General features: G+C 48.5%; 2 protein-coding genes across 2 annotated transcripts in view; one reads left to right on the forward strand and one right to left on the reverse strand.

The window, feature by feature from the left end:
• Positions 1-805: 805 nt before the first annotated feature.
• LOC137335847 (poly(ADP-ribose) glycohydrolase-like) overlaps positions 806-22,002 on the forward strand; it is a 43,249-nt gene continuing 22,052 nt past the window's right edge. Inside the window, exons 1-7 of the mRNA XM_068001317.1 lie at positions 806-816; positions 11,644-11,877; positions 13,035-13,157; positions 16,052-16,138; positions 19,779-19,853; positions 20,525-20,614; positions 21,192-21,352. Of these exons, the coding sequence (XP_067857418.1) occupies positions 11,662-11,877; positions 13,035-13,157; positions 16,052-16,138; positions 19,779-19,853; positions 20,525-20,614; positions 21,192-21,352 (752 nt within the window). The 5' untranslated portion in view covers positions 806-816; positions 11,644-11,661. The remainder of the gene's footprint in view (positions 817-11,643; positions 11,878-13,034; positions 13,158-16,051; positions 16,139-19,778; positions 19,854-20,524; positions 20,615-21,191; positions 21,353-22,002) is intronic.
• LOC137335846 (uncharacterized) lies at positions 7,763-21,487 on the reverse strand. The gene is made up of 2 exons (XM_068001316.1): positions 21,168-21,487; positions 7,763-10,143 (listed from the first exon to the last, which is right to left on the reverse strand). Exon 2 carries the CDS (start codon positions 10,022-10,024, stop codon positions 8,060-8,062), a length of 1,965 nt encoding a protein of 654 aa, XP_067857417.1. The 5' UTR covers positions 10,025-10,143; positions 21,168-21,487; the 3' UTR covers positions 7,763-8,059.

Genomic DNA, 22,002 nt, shown 5'->3' on the forward strand with positions numbered 1-22,002 from the left:
CCAGAAAGGAAAGGGAGGTAAGTGAGAGACTTATTCCAGAAAGGAAAGGAAGGGAAGTGAGAGACTTATTCCAGAAAGGAAAAGGAAGGGAAGTGAGAGACTTATTCCAGAAAGGAAAGGAAGGTAAGTGAGTGAGAGACTTATTCCAGAAAGGAAAGGAAGGGAAGTGAGAGACTTATTCCAGAAAGGAAAGGAAGGTAAGTGAGTGAGAGACTTATTCCAGAAAGGAAAGGAAGGGAAGTGAGAGACTTATTCCAGAAAGGAAAGGAAGGGAAGTGAGTGAGAGACTTATTCCAGAAAGGAAAGGGAGGTAAGTGAGAGACTTATTCCAGAAAGGAAAGGAAGGGAAGTGAGAGACTTATTCCAGAAAGGAAAGGAAGGGAAGTGAGAGACTTATTCCAGAAAGGAAAGGAAGGTAAGTGAGTGAGAGACTTATTCCAGAAAGGAAAAGAAGGGAAGTGAGAGACTTATTCCAGAAAGGAAAGGAAGGTAAGTGAGTGAGAGACTTATTCCAGAAAGGAAAGGAAGGGAAGTGAGAGACTTATTCCAGAAAGGAAAGGAAGGTAAGTGAGTGAGAGACTTATTCCAGAAAGGAAAGGGAGGTAAGTGAGAGACTTATTCCAGAAAGGAAAGGGAGGTAAGTGAGAGACTTATTCCAGAAAGGAAAGGAAGGGAAGTGAGAGACTTATTCCAGAAAGGAAAGGAAGGGAAGTGAGAGACTTATTCCAGAAAGGAAAGGAAGGTAAGTGAGTGAGAGACTTATTCCAGAAAGGAAAGGAAGGGAAGTGAGAGACTTATTCCAGAAAGGAAAGGAAGGTAAGTGAGTGAGAGACTTATTCCAGAAAGGAAAGGGAGGTAAGTGAGTGAGAGACTTATTCCAGAAAGGAAAGGGAGGTAAGTGAGCGAGAGACTTATTCCAGAAAGGAAAGGGAGGTAAGTGAGCGAGAGACTTATTCCAGAAAGGAAAGGGAGGTAAGTGAGCGAGAGACTTATTCCAGAAAGGAAAGGGAGGTAAGTGAGAGACTTATTCCAGAAAGGAAAGGGAGGTAAGTGAGCGAGAGACTTATTCCAGAAAGGAAAGGGAGGTAAGTGAGAGACTTCATACCCTGGATTGCCTCTTGGATGTCAGTTTTGTGGTAAAATATTTTTGTCCATGATTAGTTCACAAAGCCATCTCATTGCTCACCAGAGACCTGGCCAATCGTAAAACTTTAATGCTGAAGAACAATCTTGCTCGCTTATCGAGGGATTGCCAACACACTGCAAGGGGAACACGGTTAAGAGATTTAGTCGCATCATATATTTTGTGGTGCCCTGCTGTTTATTTACACTGCAGAGTTGTGCTTGCGTAAATGTTGAGTGTTTTAATGCTGATCAAAGTGTTGAGCAACAATGACAGGGAAACCATCAGCGCTCCAGGCTCTGTTATAACCTTCTACACTTCCCTCAACCAAAATACAGAGAACCAAAGTTATGTCCAACGTGCTTCTAGTTAAAAGCTCCCTCAGAAGAGCTAATCTGAGCTTTCTCTTTTTTCTGGTTTGAGAAGGAAACGATAATTGTTTTGTCAGAACTTGCTCAGTTGGTTTATAAATGTAAACAATTTTACAACACCAAGTTATGAATTCACCTGAGGAAGGAGGAAGCCTCCGAAAGCTTGTGATTTTCAAATAAAATTGTTGGACCATAACTTGGTGTTGTAAAATTGTTTACAATTGTCAACCCCAGTCCATCACCGGCATCTCCACATCAGGTTTATAAATGGGTATAATTCACTCGTTTTAATCTACATCCTGCTTTTTTTAAGAGTGCAGAAACTTAAGAATCAGAAGTACTGTGCTCCTTTATTTTTTATATGACTGGAAATAGGGAGAGGCACTTTCACTTTATCACAGATCTCTGCCAACTAGTAAGTTTGAGCTCTCCAACAAAAACTTGCATTTATATTGCACCTTTACTGTCCCAAGGCGGTTCACAGGAGTGATTATCAAACAAAATTTCACACCGAGCCACATAAGGAGGTGGTAGGACAGATGACCAAAAGCTTGGTCAAAGAGGTAGGTTTTAAGGAGCGTCTTAAAGGAGGAGAGAGAGGCGGAGAGGTTTAGGGAGGGAATTCCAGAGCTCAGGGCCTAGGCAGCTGAAGGCACGGCCGCCAATGGTGGAGTGATTAAAATCGGAGTTGCGCAAGGGGCAAGAATTGGAGGAGTGCAGAGATCTCGGAGGGTTGTCGGGTTGGAGGGGGTTACAGAGATAGGGAGGGGGCGAGGCCGTGGTGGGATTTGAAGACCAGGATGAGAATTTTAAAATCGAGGCGTCCCCGGACCGGGAGTCAATGTCGGTCAGCGAACACAGAGGGTGATGGGTGAACGGGACTTGGTGTGAGTTAGGATACGGGGCAGCAGAGTTTTGGATGAGCTCAAGTTTATGGAGGGTGGAAGATGGGAGGCCGGCCAGGAGAGGATTGGAATAGTCCAGTCTGGAGGTAACAAAGGCATGGATGAGGGTTTCAGCAGCAGAGGAGCTGAGGCAGGGGCGGAGACGGGCGATGTTACGGAGGTGGAAGTAGGCGGTCTTGGTGATGGAGCGGATATGTGATCAGAAGCTCATCTCAGGGTCAAATAGGACGCCAAGGTTGCGAACGGTCTGGTTCAGCCTCAGACAATGGCCAGGGAGAGGGATGGAGTCAGTAGTTAGGGATCAGAGTTTGCAACGGGGACCAAAGACAATGGCTTCGGTCTTCTCAATATTTAGTTGGAGGAAATGATGTCAGACAAGCAGTGTGACAAATGAGAGACAGTGGAGGGATCGAGAGAGGTGGCTGTGAGGTAGAGCTGGGTGTCGTCAGCATACATGTGGAATCTGACAGTGTTTTCAGATGATGTCGCCGAGGGGCAGCATGTAGATGAGAAATAGGAGGGGCCAAGGATAGATCCTTGGGGAGCTCCAGAGGTAACCGTGCGGGAGCGGGAAGGGAAGCCATTGCAGGTGATTCTCTGGCTGTGGCTGGATAGATAAGAATGGACCAGGTGAGCAGAGTCCCACCCAGCTGGACGATGGAGGAGAGGTGTTGGAGGAGGATGGTGTGGTCAACTGTGTCAAAGGCTGCAGACAGGTCGAGAAGGATGAGGAGGGATAGATTACCATCGTCACGGTCACAGAGGATGTCACTTGTGACTTTGATAAGAGCCGTTTCAGTACTGTGGCAGGGGAAGATACCTAATTGGAGGGATTCAAACATGGAGTTGCGGGAAAGATGGGCACGGATTTGGGAGACGACAACATGGTCTTTGGAGAGGAAAGGGAGGGTGGAGATGGGGCGGGAGTTCGCAAGGACAGAGGGGTCAAGGGTGAGTTTTTTGAGGAGGGGGTTGATGATGGGAGATTTGAAGGGGAGGGGGACAGGACCTGAGGAAAGGGAACCGTTAACAATATCAGCTAACATGGAGGCCAGGAAGGGAAGTTGGGTGGCCAGCAGTTTCGTGGGAACAGGGTCGAGGGAGCAGGAGGTGGGTCTCAAGGTCAAGATGAGGACATAGAATCATAGAAGTTTACAACATGGAAACAGGCCCTTCGGCCCAACATGTCCATGTCGCCCAGTTTATACCACTAAGCTAGTCCCAATTGCCTGCACTTGGCCCATATCCCTCTATACCCATCTTACCCATGTAACTGTCCAAATGCTTTTTAAAAGACAAAATTGTACCCGCCTCTACTACTGCCTCTGGCAGCTCGTTCCAGACACTCACCACCCTTTGAGTGAAAAAATTGCCCCTCTGGACCCTTTTGTATCTCTCCCCTCTCACCTTAAATCTATGCCCCCTCGTTATAGACTCCCCTACCTTTGGGAAAAGATTTTGACTATCTACCTTATCTATGCCCCTCATTATTTTATAGACTTCTATAAGATCACCCCTTAACCTCCTACTCTCCAGGGAAAAAAGTCTCAGTCTATCCAACCTCTCCCTATAAGTCAAACCATCAAGTCCCGGTAGCATCCTAGTAAATCTTTTCTGCACTCTTTCTAGTTTAATAATATCCTTTCTATAATAGGGTGACCAGAACTGTACACGGTATTCCAAGTGTGGCCTTACTAATGTCTTGTACAACTTCAACAAGACATCCCAACTCCTGTATTCATTGTTCTGACCAATGAAACCAAGCATGCTGAATGCCTTCTTCACCACCCTATCCACCTGTGACTCCACTTTCAAGGAGCTATGAACCTGTACTCCTAGATCTCTTTGTTCTATAACTCTCCCCAACGCCCTACCATTAACGGAGTAGGTCCTGGCCCGATTCGATCTACCAAAATGCATCACCTCACATTTATCTAAATTAAACTCCATCTGCCATTCATCGGCCCACTGGCCCAATTTATCAAGATCCCGTTGCAATCCTAGATAACCTTCTTCACTGTCCACAATGCCACCAATCTTGGTGTCATCTGCAAACTTACTAACCATGCCTCCTAAATTCTCATCCAAATCATTAATATAAATAACAAATAACAGCGGACCCAGCACCGATCCCTGAGGCACACCGCTGGTCACAGGCCTCCAGTTTGAAAAACAACCCTCTACGACCACCCTCTGTCTTCTGTCGTCAATCCAATTTTGTATCCAATTGGCGACCTCACTTGGATCCCGTGAGATTTAACCTTATGTAACAACCTACCATGCGGTACCTTGTCAAAGGCTTTGCTAAAGTCCATGTAGACCACGTCTACTGCACAGCCCTCATCTATCTTCTTGGTTACCCCTTCAAAAAACTCAAATCAAATTCGTGAGACATGATTTTCCTCTCACAAAACCATGCTGACTGTTCCTAATCAGTCCCTGCCTCTCCAAATGCCTGTAGATCCTGTCTCTCAGAATACCCTCTAACAACTTACCCACTACAGATGTCAGGCTCACCGGTCTGTAGTTCCCAGGCTTTTCCCTGCCGCCCTTCTTAAACAAAGGCACAACATTTGCTGCCCTCCAATCTTCAGGCACCTCACCTGTCGCGGTGGATGATTCAAATATCTCTGCTAGGGGACCCGCAATTTCCTCCCTAACCTCCCATAACGTCCTGGGATACATTTCATCAGGTCCCAGAGATTTATCTACCTTGATGCGCGTTAAGACTTCCAGCACCTCCCTCTCTGTAATATGTACACTCCTCAAGACATCACTATTTATTTCCCCAAGTTCCCTAACATCCATGCCTTTCTCAACCGTAAATACCGATGTGAAATATTCATTTAGGATCTCACCCATCTCTTGTGGTTCCGCACATAGATGACCTTGTTGATCCTTAAGAGGCCCGACTCTCTCCCTAGTTACTCTTTTGCCCTTTACGTATTTGTAGAAGCTCTTTGGATTCTCCTTTGCCTTATCTGCCAAAGCAATCTCATGTCCCCTTTTTGCCCTCCTGATTTCTCTCTTAACTCTACTCCGGCAATCTCTATACTCTTCAAGGGATCCACTTGATCCCAGCTGTCTATGCATGTCATATGCCTCCTTCTTCTTTTTGACGAGGGCCTCAATCTCCCGAGTCATCCAAGGTTCCCTACTTCTACCAGCCTTGCCCTTCACTTTATAAGGAATGTGCTTACCCTGAACCCTGGTTAACACACTTTTGAAAGCCTCCCACTTACCAGACGTCCCTTTGCCTGCCAACAGACTCTCAACAATCAACTTCTGAAAGTTCCTGTCTAATACCATCAAAATTGGCCTTTCCCCAATTTAGAATTTTAACTTTTGGGCCAGACCTATCATTCTCCATAGCTTTCTTCAAACTAATGGAATTATGATCACTGGTCCCAAAGTGATCCCTCACTAACACTTCTGTCACCTGCCCTTCCTCATTTCCCAAGAGGAGGTCAAGTTTTGCCCCCTCTCTAGTCGGGCCATCCACATACTGAATGAGAAATTCCTCCTGAATACACTCAACAAATTTCTCTCCATCCAAGCCCCTAATGCTATGGCTGTCCCAGTCAATGTTGGGAAAGTTAAAGTCCCCCACTATTACCACCCTATTTTTCTTGCAGCTGTCTGTAATCTCCTTGCATATTTGCTCCTCAATTTCCCGTTGACTATTTGGGGGTCTGTAGTACAATCCTATCAAAGTGATCTCTCCCTTCTTATTTTTCAGTTCTACCCATATAGACTCAGTGGGCGAACCCTCGGATATATCCCCTCTCACTACTGCCGTGGTGTTCTCCCTAATCAAGAACGCAACTCCCCCTCCTCTCTTACCTCTAAGAGAGGAGGGGGAGTTGCGTTCTTGATTACCCTGGAACATTGAGCTGCCCTGTACCCTGGAACATTGAGCTGCCAGTCCTGCCCCTCCCTTAGCCATGTTTCAGTAATAGCTATAACATCCCAGTCCCATGTACCCATCCATGCCCTGAGTTCATCTGCCTTGCCCATCAGACTTCTTGCATTGAAATAAATGCAATTTAATCTAGACTGCCCTTGGTCTTTGCCCTGCTTTCTCAGACCATCTGTCCGGTCATGTTTTGTACACTCTCCCTTACTGCCTTTTGTTTCTGTCACCACTTTACTTCCCACTGACTTCCTGCATCGGTTCCCATCCCCCTGCCATATTAGTTTAAACCCTCCCCAACAGCACTAGAAAACACTCCCCCTAGGACATTGGTTCCAGTCCTGCCCAGATGCAGACCGTCCAATTTGGACTGGTCCCACCTCCCCCAGAACCGGTTCCAATGGCCCAGGAATTTGAATCCCTCCCTCTTGCACCATCTCTCAAGCCACGTATTCGTCCTAGCTATCCTGTCATTCCTACTCTGACTAGCCCGTGGCACTGGTAGCAATCCTGAGATTACTACCTTAGAGGTCCTACTTTTTAGTTTAACTCCTAACTCCCTAAATTCAGCTTGTCGGACCTCATCCCGTTTTTTACCTATATCCTTGGTACCTATATGCACCACGACAACTGGCTGTTCACCCTCCCCCTCCAGAATGTCCTACAGCCGCTCCGAGACATCCCTGACCCTTGCACCAGGGAGGCAACATACCATCCTGGAGTCTCGGTCGCGTCTGCAGTAACGCCTGTCTATTCCCCTTTCAATCGAGTCCCCTATCACGAGAGCTCAGCCACTCTTTTTCCTGCCCTCCTGTGCAGCAGAGCCAGCCATGGTGGCATGAACCTGGCCGCTGTCACCTTCCCCTGGTGAGCCATCTCCCCCAACAGTATCCAAAACGGTATACCTGTTTTGGAGGGAGATGACCGCAGGGGACCCCTGCACTGCCTTCCTACTCTTCCTCTGTCTGTTGGTCACCCATTCACTATCTCCCTCAGTAATTTTTTATCTGTGGTGTGACCAACTCACTGAACGTGCTATCCACGACTTCCTCAGCATCGCGGATGCTCCAAAGTGAGTCCATCCGCAGCTCCAGAGCCGTCAAGCGGTCAAAGAGCAGCTGCAGCTGGACACACTTCCTGCAGGTGAAGGAACCAGGGACACAGGAAGGAGCCCTGAATTCCCACATCCCACAAGAGGAACATGACACGGGTCTGGGATCTCCTGCCATGACTCAACCCTTAAGTTAGCTTAACAACAACTACAATGTCAAGAAAAAAAAGGAAAGAAAAACTACTTACCAGTCACCAGCCAATCACTTACCTGTTGGCTGTGACTTCGTGCCTCCAGCAGCTGCAGGAGCTCGATCCTCCTCCGAGTCAACTTGCTTGCCCTCCTCACAGTGCCTTTTTTTTTGTAAACAATTTTACAACACCAAGTTATAGTCCAGCAATTTTATTTTAAATTCACAAGCTTTCGGAGACTTCCTCCTTCCTCAGGTAAATGTTCAGGAGCTCCTTGAAGCCTACGCATTTATACATATAGAACAATACATGGTGTTTACAGACTGCCCCTGCAACTGCCCGTTGCCAAGGCAATCACCGTGTTCAGACAGAGAGGTGTCACCTGCAGAACCCCCGAATACACATTCAACAAAAAAACAAACAGGGAAAAAAAAAACAGAGAAAAAAAACAGAGAGAGGCAGAAACATCCGGAAGGAAGAGAAAGCCAGCAAATGACCCATTATATTAAAAACAGATAACATTTGTTCGCTGGTGGGGTAACGTGTAGCGTGACATGAACCCAAGATCCCGGTTGAGGCCGTCCTCATGGGTGCGGAACTTGGCTATCAATTTCTGCTCGACGATTTTGCGTTGTCGTGTGTCTCGAAGGCCGCCTTGGAGTACGCTTACCCGAAGGTCGGTGGATGAATGTCCATGACTGCTGAAGTGTTCCCCGACTGGGAGGGAACCCTCCTGTTTGGCGATTGTTGCGCGGTGTCCGTTCATCCGTTGTCGCAGCGTCTGCATGGTCTCGCCAATGTACCATGCTCTGGGGCATCCTTTCCTGCAACGTATGAGGTAGACAACGTTGGCCGAGTCACAGGAGTATGAACCGTGCACCTGGTGGGTGGTGTCCTCTCGTGTGATGGTGGTATCTGTGTCGATGATCTGGCATGTCTTGCAGAGGTTACCGTGGCAGGGTTGTGTGGCGTCGTGGACGCTGTTCTCTTGAAAGCTAGGTAATTTGCTGCGAACGATGGTCTGTTTGAGGTTGGGTGGCTGTTTAAAGGCGAGTAGTGGAGGTGTGGGGATGGCCATAGCAAGGTGTTTGTCCTCATTGATGACATGTTGAAGGCTGCGGAGAACATGGCGTAGTTTCTCCGCTCCGGGGAAGTACTGGACGACAAAGGGTACTCTGTTGGTTGCGTCCCGTGTTAGTCTCCTGAGGAGGTCTATGCGATTTTTTGCTGTGGCTCGTCGGAACTGTCGATCGATGAGTCGAGCGTCATATCCCGTTCTTACTAGGGCGTCTTTCAGCGTCTGTAGGTGTCCATCGCGTTCCTCCTCGTCTGAGCAGACCCTGTGTATTCGCAGGGCCTGTCCATAGGGGATGGCCTCTTTGACGTGGTTAGGGTGGAAGCTGGAAAAGTGGAGCATCGTGAGGTTGTCCATGGGCTTGCGGTAGAGTGAGGTGCTGAGGTGCCCGTCTTTGATGGAGATTCGTGTGTCCAAGAAAGAAACTGATTCTGAGGAGTAGTCCATGGTGAGCTTGATGGTGGGATGGAACTTGTTGATGTTATCGTGTAGTCTCTTTAGTGATTCCTTGCCGTGGGTCCATAGAAAGAAAATGTCGTCGATGTATCTGGTGTATAGTGTTGGTTGGAGGTCTTGTGCAGTGAAGAAGTCCTGCTCGAACTTGTGCATGAAAATGTTGGCGTATTGGGGTGCGAATTTGGTCCCCATGGCTGTTCCGTGTGTTTGGGTAAAGAACTGGTTATCGAAGGTGAAGACATTGTGATCCAGGATGAAGCGGATGAGTTGTAGGATGGCTTCCGGAGATTGGCTGTTGTTGGTGTTGAGTATTGATGCTGTCGCAGCGATGCCGTCATCGTGGGGGATACTGGTGTATAGTGCCGAGACGTCCATCGTGGTGAGAAGTGTTCCTGGTTCAACTGGTCCGTGGGTACTCAGTTTTTGTAGGAAGTCTGTAGTGTCGCGACAGAAGCTGGGGGTTCCCTGTACGATGGGTTTCAGGATGCCCTCGATATATCCAGAGAGGTTCTCACACAGGGTTCCGTTGCCTGATACGATGGGACGTCCGGGTGAGTTGGCTTTGTGTATCTTTGGGAGGCAGTAGAAGTCTCCCACGCGGGGATTACGTGGGATGAGAGTGCGTAGGATGCTTTGAAGGTCTGGATCGAAGGTCTTGATCAGTTTGTTGAGCTGGTGGGTGTGTTCTTTGGTCGGATCTGCGGGTAACCGTCTGTAGTGTTCCTGGTTGTCCAGTTGTCGGTATGCTTTTTTGCAATAGTCTGTTCTGTTCTGTATGACTATGGCTCCTCCTTTGTCCGCTGGTTTGATGACGATGTTGCGGTTGATCTTGAGAGCGTTGATGGCGTTGCGTTGTGCTCGGGTGACATTCTGGACTGTCTTCTGAGTGCGGCTGATGAATCTGGCATTGACGCATTTCCTGACAGCTTGAGCATACATGTCCAGCTGAGGGCAGCGACCCTCCGGAGGAGTCCAGTTTGACTCTTTCCGCTTCGGTTGCTGTACCGCGGATCCCTCTGTCTGCTGTTCCGGATCGTCGATTGTCTCCACATCATGACCTTTTTTTTTGGTTGGAGGAGGAGGGAGGGAGGGAGGGAAACACAAGTGTAGTGTTTCGGGTTTAACTGCTCCTCGACACCAGTTCTTCTGCTACCCACTGTTCAGTGGAGGTGACTGAGCCGACTTCTACCAGAATGCCCCTCTGTCTCCTCTGAGGGGAGATAGAAGAGAAACTAGACAAAGATGCTCAGATGGAGGGGGAACCGTCGGGGAAGTTTGGCTTGGTGGGCTCGGGGAGTCAATGCCTTCAGGAGAGGAGGGAGAAGGGAAAAAATTGGCTGAGAAAATTAGAATTGCAGAATGTTGCAGGACAGAAACAGGTCATTTGGCCCTTCAAGTCTATTAGAACATCAGGGGAGTTCTCCCGGTGTCCTGGGCCAATATTTATCCCTCAACCAACATCACTGAAACACATGATCTGGTCATTATCACATTGCTGTTTGTGGGATCTTGCTGTGCGCAAATTGGCTGCTGCGTTTCCTACATTACAACAGTGACTGCACTTCAAAAAGTACTTCATCGGCTGTTTGGGACATCCTGAGGTCATGAAAGGCCCTATAAAAATGCACGTCTTTTTTTTCATTTGCACCATATCTGGAGTCGTAATCTGCAATATTGCTGGAGATTTGCGAGTCGTGCTGTTGCTGAATCTGCCCACTGCCATACTGTGCAGATTCCTCCCAGACGGACAGACCGTCCAACTCGCCCTCCCTTTCAGGGTGACTATGTGATTTCTGGATGAGCATGTGTGCGTGTGTGTGTCGCTGCCCGTCAGTCTGTGTGTGGTAAAAGACAAGCCTGCCCGTGATTGGTCGGCAGTGCGGGCGTCACCCACGAACCGCGGTCCGGTTGGAAGGTCGGACCGTGCACGTGCCGTTACGATTTGCCGGTTGAGGCGGGGAAAGTATAAAATGACCAGCGAACGGAAAGCTGCGTCGCTGACCTATCCGCTCGGGATGAAGCACTCCGGCCGACGGGAGCCAGCAAATGTGGCGCCTCCTCCCTCGAGCAGCACGGCTTGCCTGGGGCTCCACTACCAACGGGCAAGTCCGTGAGACCCACCTCTGAAGGTGGGTCTGCGGGCCTCCCGAGGCAGCACCACTTCTTTTACCGCAGGTGTTGTCGGTGCTGCCATCAGCACCGTTAGACGTGTCCCTGTCCACTGCCAGAAACTCACCGCTGCACCCCGGCCGAGAGTTGGGCGGGGGATGGGGGCAAGCCGTCAATCAGCCAGACCTGATTGATGTCCAGTGACTTCTGCTAGAAAGTACACGCGTGTGGTTAATTGGTGAGGAAAAGGATCGGGCTTGACTGTGAGGTCCCCATGGTCAAATAGCCAGCTAAGGCCCGCTGTCTTTACTTGCCCATCAAGAACCTGGGCAAGGTATGAATGGGTGGTGGCCACCTGTGAAACTGTATCCCAGTGCCTTCAGGGGCAGGGCGAGAACAGGGAGAAGGGGTGAGTGCGCCCATTGATAACTGCAAATGGAACTTTACAGGAGACCACGAACAGAAGAATGAGTGTGAAGAAAATAAATTCTGAAGACCAAGCCAAGGAGCAAGCCAGCGGCCCAGAGCCAGGCCACATGTTAGACGTATTTCCAAGTGAAAAACTTCACCATTACGATGAGCCATGGCTTGGTCCAGACATACAGGAGTTCAAAAGGAACCCAGCGTGTCTTTCCAAGGGGCCACTTCTCAAACCAACACATGATCACACTATCTGCGTAGAGGTAAGAGACACACAACTGTGCTACAAACAAAAAGGAACTGGAGTGACTGTCAAGATGAGACAAAATTTAAATGCCACCCCACCCCCCCAAACCCGGCCAAGGATTGCTGGGCACTCAATTATACACAGACCTGCAAACCGCAGTAAGGGGGCACTGGGAGGTGTAGTGTGTTATACACAGACCGACAAACCGCAGTAAGGGGGCACTGGGAGGTGTAGTGTGTTATACACAGACCTGCAAACTGTAGTAAGCGGGCACTGGGAGGTGTAGTATGTTATACACAGACCTGCAAACCGCAGTAAGGGGGCACTGGGTTGTGTAGTATGTTATACACAGACCTGCAAACCGCAGTAAGCGGGCACTGGGAGGTGTAGTGTGTTATACACAGACCTGCAAACTGTAGTAAGCGGGCACTGGGAGGTGTAGTATGTTATACACAGACCTGCAAACTGTAGTAAGGGGGCACTGGGTTGTGTAGTGTGTTATACACAGACCGACAAACCATAGTAAGCGGGCACTGGGAGGTGTAGTGTGTTATACACAGACCGACAAACCATAGTAAGCGGGCACTGGGAGGTGTAGTGTGTTATACACAGACCGACAAACCATAGTAAGCGGGCACTGGGAGGTGTAGTGTGTTATACACAGACCTGCAAACCATAGTAAGGGGGCACTGGGAGGTGTAGTGTGTTATACACAAATATACAGTCTGGTTTCTTCTCAAACGCCTGTTTCACTGACACTTTATCCCCTTGTCAGGTACCAACACGTCTTGTGTGCGACAGACCTGCAACATAGTGCACACCTGCACCATGTGTGGGGGAATTAACGTTTACCCCTGCACGATACATACCTCCCCTATGCGACACACCAACCTCTGTTTTGAATTGGTTCTGACAGAGAGGTGCCACTGAGCAAGGTGCTCACTCGGGAATGGAGTGTCCTACCTCGGGGGAACGCCCCAGACTCCATCCTGTCCAAGTGTAGGTCGGACATTGGTGTTGGATGTTGGGCAGATACCTGTGGCTCTTTCTGGCTATTGTTGTAGCTGGTTGTACTGAGGCAGTTTAACTTGAGCAAAAAGCATGACGGAGACAGTGTCATTCTGAAAAGGTGTTACAGGCAGCAGGTAACTCCATGTACCACATTTCTTGCAGGCGACTGCTGTTCATGAGGGAAAAATAATTCCTTACAAATCTCCAAAGGCAAAGGACGTCTGGAGTGCAGAATATGTGAAAATGCCATTCTCCAACTTCTCCAAGTACACCAAGAAGACATGGGTAATGAAAGTTTTGCCTAATGATCACTGAATGAGTATTGACATCATAGGAGCAGGAGTAGGCCATTCAGCCCCTCGTGCCTGCTCCGCCATTTGATAAGATCATGGCTGATCTGTGATCTAACTCCATATACCTGCCTTTGGCCCATATCCCTTAATACCTTTGGATGACAAAAAGCTATCGATCTCAGATTTAAATTTAGCAATTGAGTTTGCGGAAGAGAGTTCCAAACTTCTACCACCCTTTGTGTGTAGAAATGTTTTCTAATCTCACTTCTGAAAGTTCTGGCTCTGATTTTTAGACTGTGCCCCCTACTCCTAGAATCCCCAACCAGCGGAAATAGTTTCTCTCTATCCACCCTATCTGTTCCCCTTAATATCTTACAAACTTCGATCAGATCACCCCTTAACCTTCGAAACTCAAAAGAATACAACCCCAATTTGTGTAATCTCTCCTCGTAACTTAACCCTTGAAGTCCGGGTATCATTCCAGTAAACCTACGCTGCACTCCCTCCAAGGCCAATATGTCCTTCCGAAGGTGCAGTGCCCAGAACTGCTCACAGTACTCCAGGTGCGGTCTAACCAGCGTTTTGTATAGCTGCAGCATAACTTCTGCCCCCTTGTACTCCAGTCCTCGAGATATAAAGGCCAGCATTCCATTAACCTTATTGATTATTTCTGCACCTGTTCATGACACTTCAATGATCGATGTACCTGAACCCAAGTCCCTTTGGACATCCACTGTTTTTAACTTTTTACTATTTAGAAAGTACCCTGTTCTATCCTTTTTTGATCCAAAGTGGATGACCTCACATTTGTCTACATTGAATTCCATTTGCCACAGTTTTGCCCATTCACCTAATCTATCAATATCCTTTTGTAATTTTATGTTTTCATCTACACTGCTTGCAATGCCACCAATCTTTGTGTCATCGGCAAACTTAGATATGAGACTTTCTATGCCTTCATCTAAGTCGTTAATAAATATTGTGAATAATTGAGGCCCCAAGACAGATCCCTGCGGGACTCCACTGGTCACATCCTGCCAATGTGAGTACCTACCCATTATCCCGACTCTCTGTCGCCTTTCGCTCAGCCAACTTCCTAACCAAGTCCGTACTTTTCCCTCAATTCCATGGGCTTCTATCTTAGCTAACAGTCATTTATGTGGGACCTTATCAAATGCCTTCTGGCAGTCCATATAAATAACATCCATTGACATTCCCCTGTCCACTACTTTAGTCACCTCTTCAAAGAATTAGAATCATAGAAGTTTACAACATGGAAACAGGCCCTTCGGCCCAATATGTCCATGTCGCCCAGTTTATACCACTAAGCTAGTCCCAATTGCCTGCACTTGGCCCATATCCCTTTATACCCATCTTACCCATGTAACGATCCAAATGCTTTTTAAAAGACAAAATTGTACCTGCCTCTACTACTGCCTCTGGCAGCTCGTTCCAGACACTCACCACCATTCAATCAGGTTTGTCAGGCACGACCTACCTTTCACAAGTCCATGCTGGCTCTCTCTGATTAACGGAAAATTCTCGAGGTGTTCAGTCACCCTATCCTTAATTATAGACTCCAGCAATTCCCCCACAACAGATGTTAGGCTAACTGGTCTATCATTCGCTGGTTTCCCTCTCTCTCCTTTCTCAAAAAGCGGAGTGACATGTGCAATTTTCCAATCTAGAGGGACGGTTCCTGAATCTAGAGAACTTTGAAAGATTATAGTTAGGGCATCTGCAATGTGCTCACCTACTTCCTTTAAAACCCTGGGATGGAAACCATCTGGTCCTGGGGATTTGTCACTCTTTAGTGCTATTATTTTCTTCATTACTGTTGTTTTACTTATGTTAATTTTATCGACATCAAACAGACTGTTGTTGTTCAAGGCACTCGAGAAATTAATATTCAGCATTTTCTGTTTTCCAGTTTTCTCTCCTCATCTTTTGAAGGGGATCCCTCCTCGCTGGTATATGGTTCTATGGCACCCTGCTGCCCTCCAGTACCTCCCCCAGTTCTCATGTGTGAGCCGAGACAGTGAGTGCTGGCGGGCTATTCAACCGTGAATGGCGGCATGAGCCGAACCTCATCCCGTCCTTGCCGAATATCCACACACTGCTTCTCGGCAGTGGTGTGGTCACACACTGGCTAGTGATCGGGCGGCACCCCTGGACCGAGAGAGTGGGCCAGCCACTTGCTCCTCGGCCTCTGCCTGGACCTGAACCAGCCATTCAGAGGGCACAACCAAGAGGGCTGACCTTTCCTTTTTTTTTCTCCCTGCAAGGATGGATTTGACTCCATCATAGACGACCTGACTGGGATCGATGCAGAGTTTTGGGCAGCAATCTATTGCTCTGTGGCCCAATGGGTTTAATACATCAGCCTCAATGTGTCTGCAGTTTACAGATAATGTTGGTTCATCTCCATCATTGGTAAAAGCACAGCCTGATGTACCCCTTGAGCCGTATAAAATAGAAAGGTCCCGGGCTCAATTCATGCTCTGCATCGAGTTATCCAGTCTCAGCCGGGGCTGCAGGTGAGGGGCAAGAGTTGTCCTCAGCGCCTCCTGGGTGACCGAGAGGAGAATCAACCAGGGCTCCTGCTCCTGATCATTATCCGAAACCAATGTGTGTGTGAGACTAGATGTGGACAGGATGCTCTCCACAAACAGCCTGCGGGCCATCAGGGAATAGTGGTCCCAAAGCCCCCGGGGCCCATGGAGCCAGACCCCAACACGGACTTCAGGAGAAATGAGGAGGGATGAATGAAAAGAAAGGTCGAGTTGGTTTACATGTAATGAATGTCGTAACTCAATGTCTTGACTTGGAAAGAAGCAGCATGTGAGAGGACAGTGTTGTAACTCCAGTCCATTCATTGTTTGTCAGCATCACCTTGAACTAACGGTTAATCGTTGGGACATTGTTGTCAGTGCACTGAAGAAACCCTGCTTCGAAACTTCAAAGGGTTTAGAGGTAAAAGAAATAACTTTTTTTTACATCTCCGCTTAAACCACCATCGTTATCAGGACTCCAGTTTAACAGTTACATCAAACTATTACCCATTTTAACATCATTTCCAAAACCAGCTACTTCTCATTAAGGTAAAGGATGTTAGTGCTGGGAGTAGAAATATCCCATTTCAGGCACCCAGTGTCACCATCAAACACTCCCAGGGCAGGTACAGCACGGGTTAGATACAGAGTAAAGCTCCCTCTACACTGTCCCATCAAACACTCCCAGGGCAGGTACAGCACGTGGTTAGATACAGAGTAAAGCTCCCTCTACACTGTCCCATCAAACACTCCCAGGGCAGGTACAGCACGGGTTAGATACAGAGTAAAGCTCCCTCTACACTGTCCCATCAAACACTCCCAGGGCAGGTACAGCACGGGTTAGATACAGAGTAAAGCTCCCTCTACACTGTCCCATCAAACACTCCCAGGGCAGGTACAGCACGGGTTAGATACAGAGTAAAGCTCCCTCTACACTGTCCCATCAAACACTCCCAGGGCAGGTACAGCATTGATTAGATACAGAGTAAAGCTCCCTCTACACTGTCCCATCAAACACTCCCAGGGCAGGTACAGCATGGGTTAGATACAGAGTAAAGCTCCCTCTACACTGTCCCATCAAACACTCCCAGGGCACGTACAGCACGGGTTAGATACAGAGTAAAGCTCCCTCTACACTGTCCCACTAAACACTCCCAGGGCAGGTACAGCACGGGTTAGATACAGAGTAAAGCTCCTTCTACACTGTCCCATCAAACACTCCCAGGGCAGGTACAGCACGGGTTAGATACAGAGTAAAGCTCCCTCTACACTGTCCCATCAAACACTCCCAGGGCACGTACAGCACGGGTTAGATACAGAGTAAAGCTCCCTCTACACTGTCCCATCAAACACTCCCAGGGCACGTACAGCACGGGTTAGATACAGAGTAAAGCTCCCTCTACACTGTCCCATCAAACACTCCCAGGGCAGGTACAGCACGGGTTAGATACAGAGTAAAGCTCCCTCTACACTGTCCCATCAAACACTCCCAGGGCACGTACAGCATGGGTTAGATACAGAGTAAAGCTCCCTCTACACTGTCCCATCAAACACTCCCAGGGCACGTACAGCACGGGTTAGATACAGAGTAAAGCTCCCTCTACACTGTCCCATCAAACACTCCCAGACCAGGTGCAGCACGGGTTAGATACAGAGTAAAGCTCCCTCTACACTGTCCCATCAAACACTCCCAGACCAGGTACAGCACGGGTTAGATACAGAGTAAAGCTCCCTCTACACTGCTCCAACAATGTGCATCAGCCCAACCTCAGAATACATTTTGGTTAAAAAAAAATAAAACTTATGCTTTGGGGTGAAGCTGGGTGATATGGAAGTGCAGAGGGATTTGGGGTTCATGTTCACAAGATTATAAGAGCAACATGTCAAGTGGAAAAGGCCATAAATGAAGTAATTGGAATAATGGGGGTTATGGAAATAGGAACAGAACATAAAAGTCAGGATGTAATGATGAATTTATATAAAACCTTCGTAAGACCACAGTTGGAGCACTGTGTCCAGTTTTGGGCTCCACACTTTAAGAAGGATACTGAGGCAATGAGGAGGGTGCAGCTCGGTTCACGAGGGTGCTGCCTGGTGTAAGGAAATACAAATACAAAGAAAGACTTGGAAAAGTTGGTTCTGGTTTTGCTCGATCAGAGGAGATTCTGCAGTGATTTGATAGAGGTGTTTAAAATTATGAAAGGATGGGACAAGGGAGATGGAAACAAACTGTTTCCAGTGGCCGAGGGGTCTCGATCGGGGGGACGTGGATACAAAGATTAAATGTAAGAGATTTTGGATGGAGAATAAGAGAAAAGAAATTTCACTGGAAGTTTGTGAGTCTGTGGAATGCCCAGTGACTGAAGCAGAGACCATGTCAACATTTACGAATAGCTGAATCATTGATTTCAGGAAGGAAAGATGAAGACATGTGGGAATAGGACTACTGCTCATGTGGAGGATAAACACCAACACTAACTGGATGGGCCAAATGGGGCCTGTTTCCGTGTTGTAATTTCTACGCCATGAGTGCCACTCCTGCAACAATGTGGCATTTATCCATTTCCTACACCAACCATCCTTGCGGCTTTTCAACAGCGAGATTTCCAATTAGTGTTGTGCTAACCCACCTGAAGAACTCGATTAAGACTGCTCCAAATTCATTTAGCATTGGACCCTTATAGCCAGCAGTCAAATGAGACTTGAATCATAGCAGTCTGGATTGGATTCATAGCCAGGCCCCAGAGTTGAAAGGAGAGTGTGCTGATGCACTCGACCATCCAGTCTCCCCTTTTTTTCTTCAAGTCAGGAGTGTGATGGAATACTCTCCACTTGCCTGGATGAGTGCAGCTCCAGCAATACTTAAGAAGCTCGACACCATCCAGGACAAAGCAGCCCACTTGATTGGCACCCCATCCACCACCCTAAACATTCACTCCCTTCACCACCGGTGCACCGTGGCTGCAGTGTGTACCATCCACAGGATGCACTGCAACAACTCGCCAAGGCTTCTTCGACGGCACCTCCCAAACCTGTGACCTCTGCCACCTAGAAGGACAAGAGCAGCAGGCACATGGGAACAATACCACCTGCACGTTCCCCTCCAAGTCACACACCATCCCGACTTGGAAATATATCGCCGTTCCTTCATCGTCGCTGGGTCAAAATCCTGGAACTCCCTCCCTAACAGCACTGTGGGAGAACCTTCACCACACGGACTGCAGCGGTTCAAGAAGGCGGCTCACCACCACCTTCTCAAGGGCAATTAGGGATGGGCAATAAATGCCGGCCTCGCCAGCGATGCCCACATCCCATGAATGAATAAAAAAAAAATTAGCTAATACTCATGACATCGCCAGCTTGAAATAGCTGCAGAAGAAATTTGTTTCTGTAGATCTGTAGTGGAAGGAGGGTTGAATACTGCAACAACTTGCATTTTTATAATGCCTTTCACGTATGAAACGTCCCAAGGCACTTCACAGGAGCGTTATCAGACAAAAATTGACACCGAGCCACATAAGAACATATTGGGACAGGTGACCAAAAGCTTGGTCAAAGAGGTAGGTTATAAGGAGCGTCTTAAAGGAGGAGAGAGAGGTGGAGAGATTTCGGGAGGGAATTCCAGAAGCTCGGGCCGAGGCAGCTGAAGGCACGGCCGCCCGTGGTGGAGCAATGGAAATCGGGAGATGCGCAAGAGGCCAGAATTGGAGAAATGTCAGGATAGTTAGAATGTGTGGAGATTGGTTTGAGTATCTTTGGGAATCAAAGTGTTTTTATGCAGGAAACTAAATGGTTGGGTAGGGTCTATGGAAGAAGCAGGTGAGATGAGCCAAATGGCCTTTTTCTCCCCTCTTTTACCCCCATATCCTCAAGGCATTCCGTCCTTCCTTGGCTACATGTCCAAGGGCACTGAGCACACTCTGGTACATTCCCCAAGTGGACATTCATTGTTGGAGGGATCTCGCCCAGATCTGCATCTTCAGGAGAGGAGACAAAAACAGGCACCAGCACATTTGTTTGTGTGATTGATGTGTTGCTAATTCTTTCCGTTGTTCTCGCAGAATGCTATTTTGCAATATAATCAAAAATACGCCCACGTTTGGAAATTCTCAGGATTCCATAAATACTTGGACCAGGTAAGTAAATCTTTCTCTGTCATTTTCTTTTGAGGAAAAATGTCACAGTAAACAAAAATCAGTCGGGCTCTGGTAATGCCTCAGTTGGCAAAGTAGCTACCGGTGTGGGACTGAGGCAAATCGGCCAGGAGCGATCCCAGATTCAATTCCTCATCATTCGGTGCTTTGCTCATCTCAACTGGAGTGCTCCAATTGGGCTAGAGAGGGGGGACTAATTGGCTACTGATTATTATCCAGTGCATCTTGTGTGTGACAAAGTGCCTGGGCGGGGGTCGTGGGCCAGCCCTGGGGGCGGGGGTCGTGGGCCAGCCCTGGGGGCGGGGGTCGTGGGCCAGCCCTGGGGGCGGGGGTCGTGGGCCAGCCCTGGGGGCGGGGGTCGTGGGCCAGCCCTGGGGGCGGGGGTCGTGGGCCAGCCCTGGGGGCGGGGGTCGTGGGCCAGCCCTGGGGGCGGGGGTCGTGGGCCAGCCCTGGGGGCGGAGGTCGTGGGCCAGCCCTGGGGGCGGGGGTCGTGGGCCAGCCCTGGGGGCGGGGGTCGTGGGCCAGCCCTGGGGGCGGGGGTCGTGGGCCAGTCCTGAGGGCCTAAGCTTATTTTGTCTTTCCCTGGCAAATCATTTACCCTGGATCATTCTCGCATTAATGTGACTTTTGACCGTTTTTCTTCACAACGACAGTTGCAGTTTGGTGAACAGAAGAGTCTGCTGGCAATTGTCCTTCCAAAAATGGCGAAGCTGGCTCTACAGTTACCAGATCTATGTGCCAAGGTAAGCACCATCAATCTACACATCTGGGTTCTTGCAAATACGCGCAGGGTTCAAAGCTGCACACCTCATCATTTCACAAGGGTCAACAAATGTAAACACTTATACAAGGTTGATAAGTTAAGCCCCACCAGGGGCAGTAGTTACCACTGTACATGGGCAATGGGCGAGAACAGGATTGGTGTCAGCGAATGGGATCAAGCTGGACGTGTTACGTCCCCCAACAGGTCAGTAACCTCCCAACGCTCACCGCTTACCCTACGATTGAAGAATGACCATTTGGGCAGATTAACAGTGACTGGCCAGCAACAAGGAGTCAGTAGCCGGCAAAGGCACACTGGGCCGAATGGTCTCCCTCTGTGCTGTGAGATTCTATGATATCTTCAGGGTAGGAAGGAATAAAGCCAGGGGCACCTTTATAACTGAACCAAAAGAGCTGGAAAATGGGACCAACAGAAGCAAAATTCAAGGTGGAGGGTTAGCTTCAGGATGTACTTAAACTCTTCCACTGTGCTTATTTTTGAAGGATTCAAGCTCCTTTCAATGATGCGCTTACCTCTTTTTTTTCTTCTTGTTTCAGCCCATTCCGCTCCTGAAGCGAGGAAAGCACCATGCCGTCACAATGTCCCAGGAGCAGATTGCCTGTCTACTGGCAAACGCCTTCTTCTGCACTTTTCCTCATCGCAACAGCACACAACGAAATTCAGAGTACTCCAACTTCCCAGACATCAACTTCAGCCGGTCAGCATCTATGCAAACAAAATGGAAGCATAACATCTGGTTTATTGTAGTTGGGAGTCTGGGCGCTCGCTCCTGATGCCTAACCAGTGATCCCTGCAGGAAGGCATGCCTGAGTGGATGATGGCCAAGGGCGAGGACAGGATCAGGCTTGGTTATAATGCCATTAGCTGTGGCTCAGTGGGTAGCACTCTCTCCTCTGAGTCAGAAGTTCGTGGGTTCAAGTCCCACGCTCGAGACTTGAGCACATGATCCAGGCCGACACTCCCGGTGCAGTGCTGAGGGAGCGCTGCACTGTCGGAGGTGCCATCTGTTGGATGAGACGTTAAACCAAGGCCCCGTCTGCCATCAGAGGTGGACGTAAAAGATTCCATGGTACTATTTTCAAGAAGAGCAGGGAAGTTCTCCCCGGTGTCTTGGCCAATATTTATCCCTCAACCAACATCCCTGAAGAACACAGATTATCCCGTCATTATCACATTGCTGTTTATGGGAGCTTGCTGTGAGCAAATTGGCTGCCACATTTCCTACTTTACAACACTGACTACACTTCAGAAAGTACTTCATTGGTTGTAAAGCGCTTTGGGACGTCTTGGGTGAAAGGCTCTATATAAATGCAAATCTTTCTTTCTCTACAATCAAATAGTCGACTG

This window comes from Heptranchias perlo, chromosome 20, assembly GCF_035084215.1.
Source record: "Heptranchias perlo isolate sHepPer1 chromosome 20, sHepPer1.hap1, whole genome shotgun sequence".
Classification (NCBI taxonomy): domain Eukaryota; kingdom Metazoa; phylum Chordata; class Chondrichthyes; order Hexanchiformes; family Hexanchidae; genus Heptranchias; species Heptranchias perlo.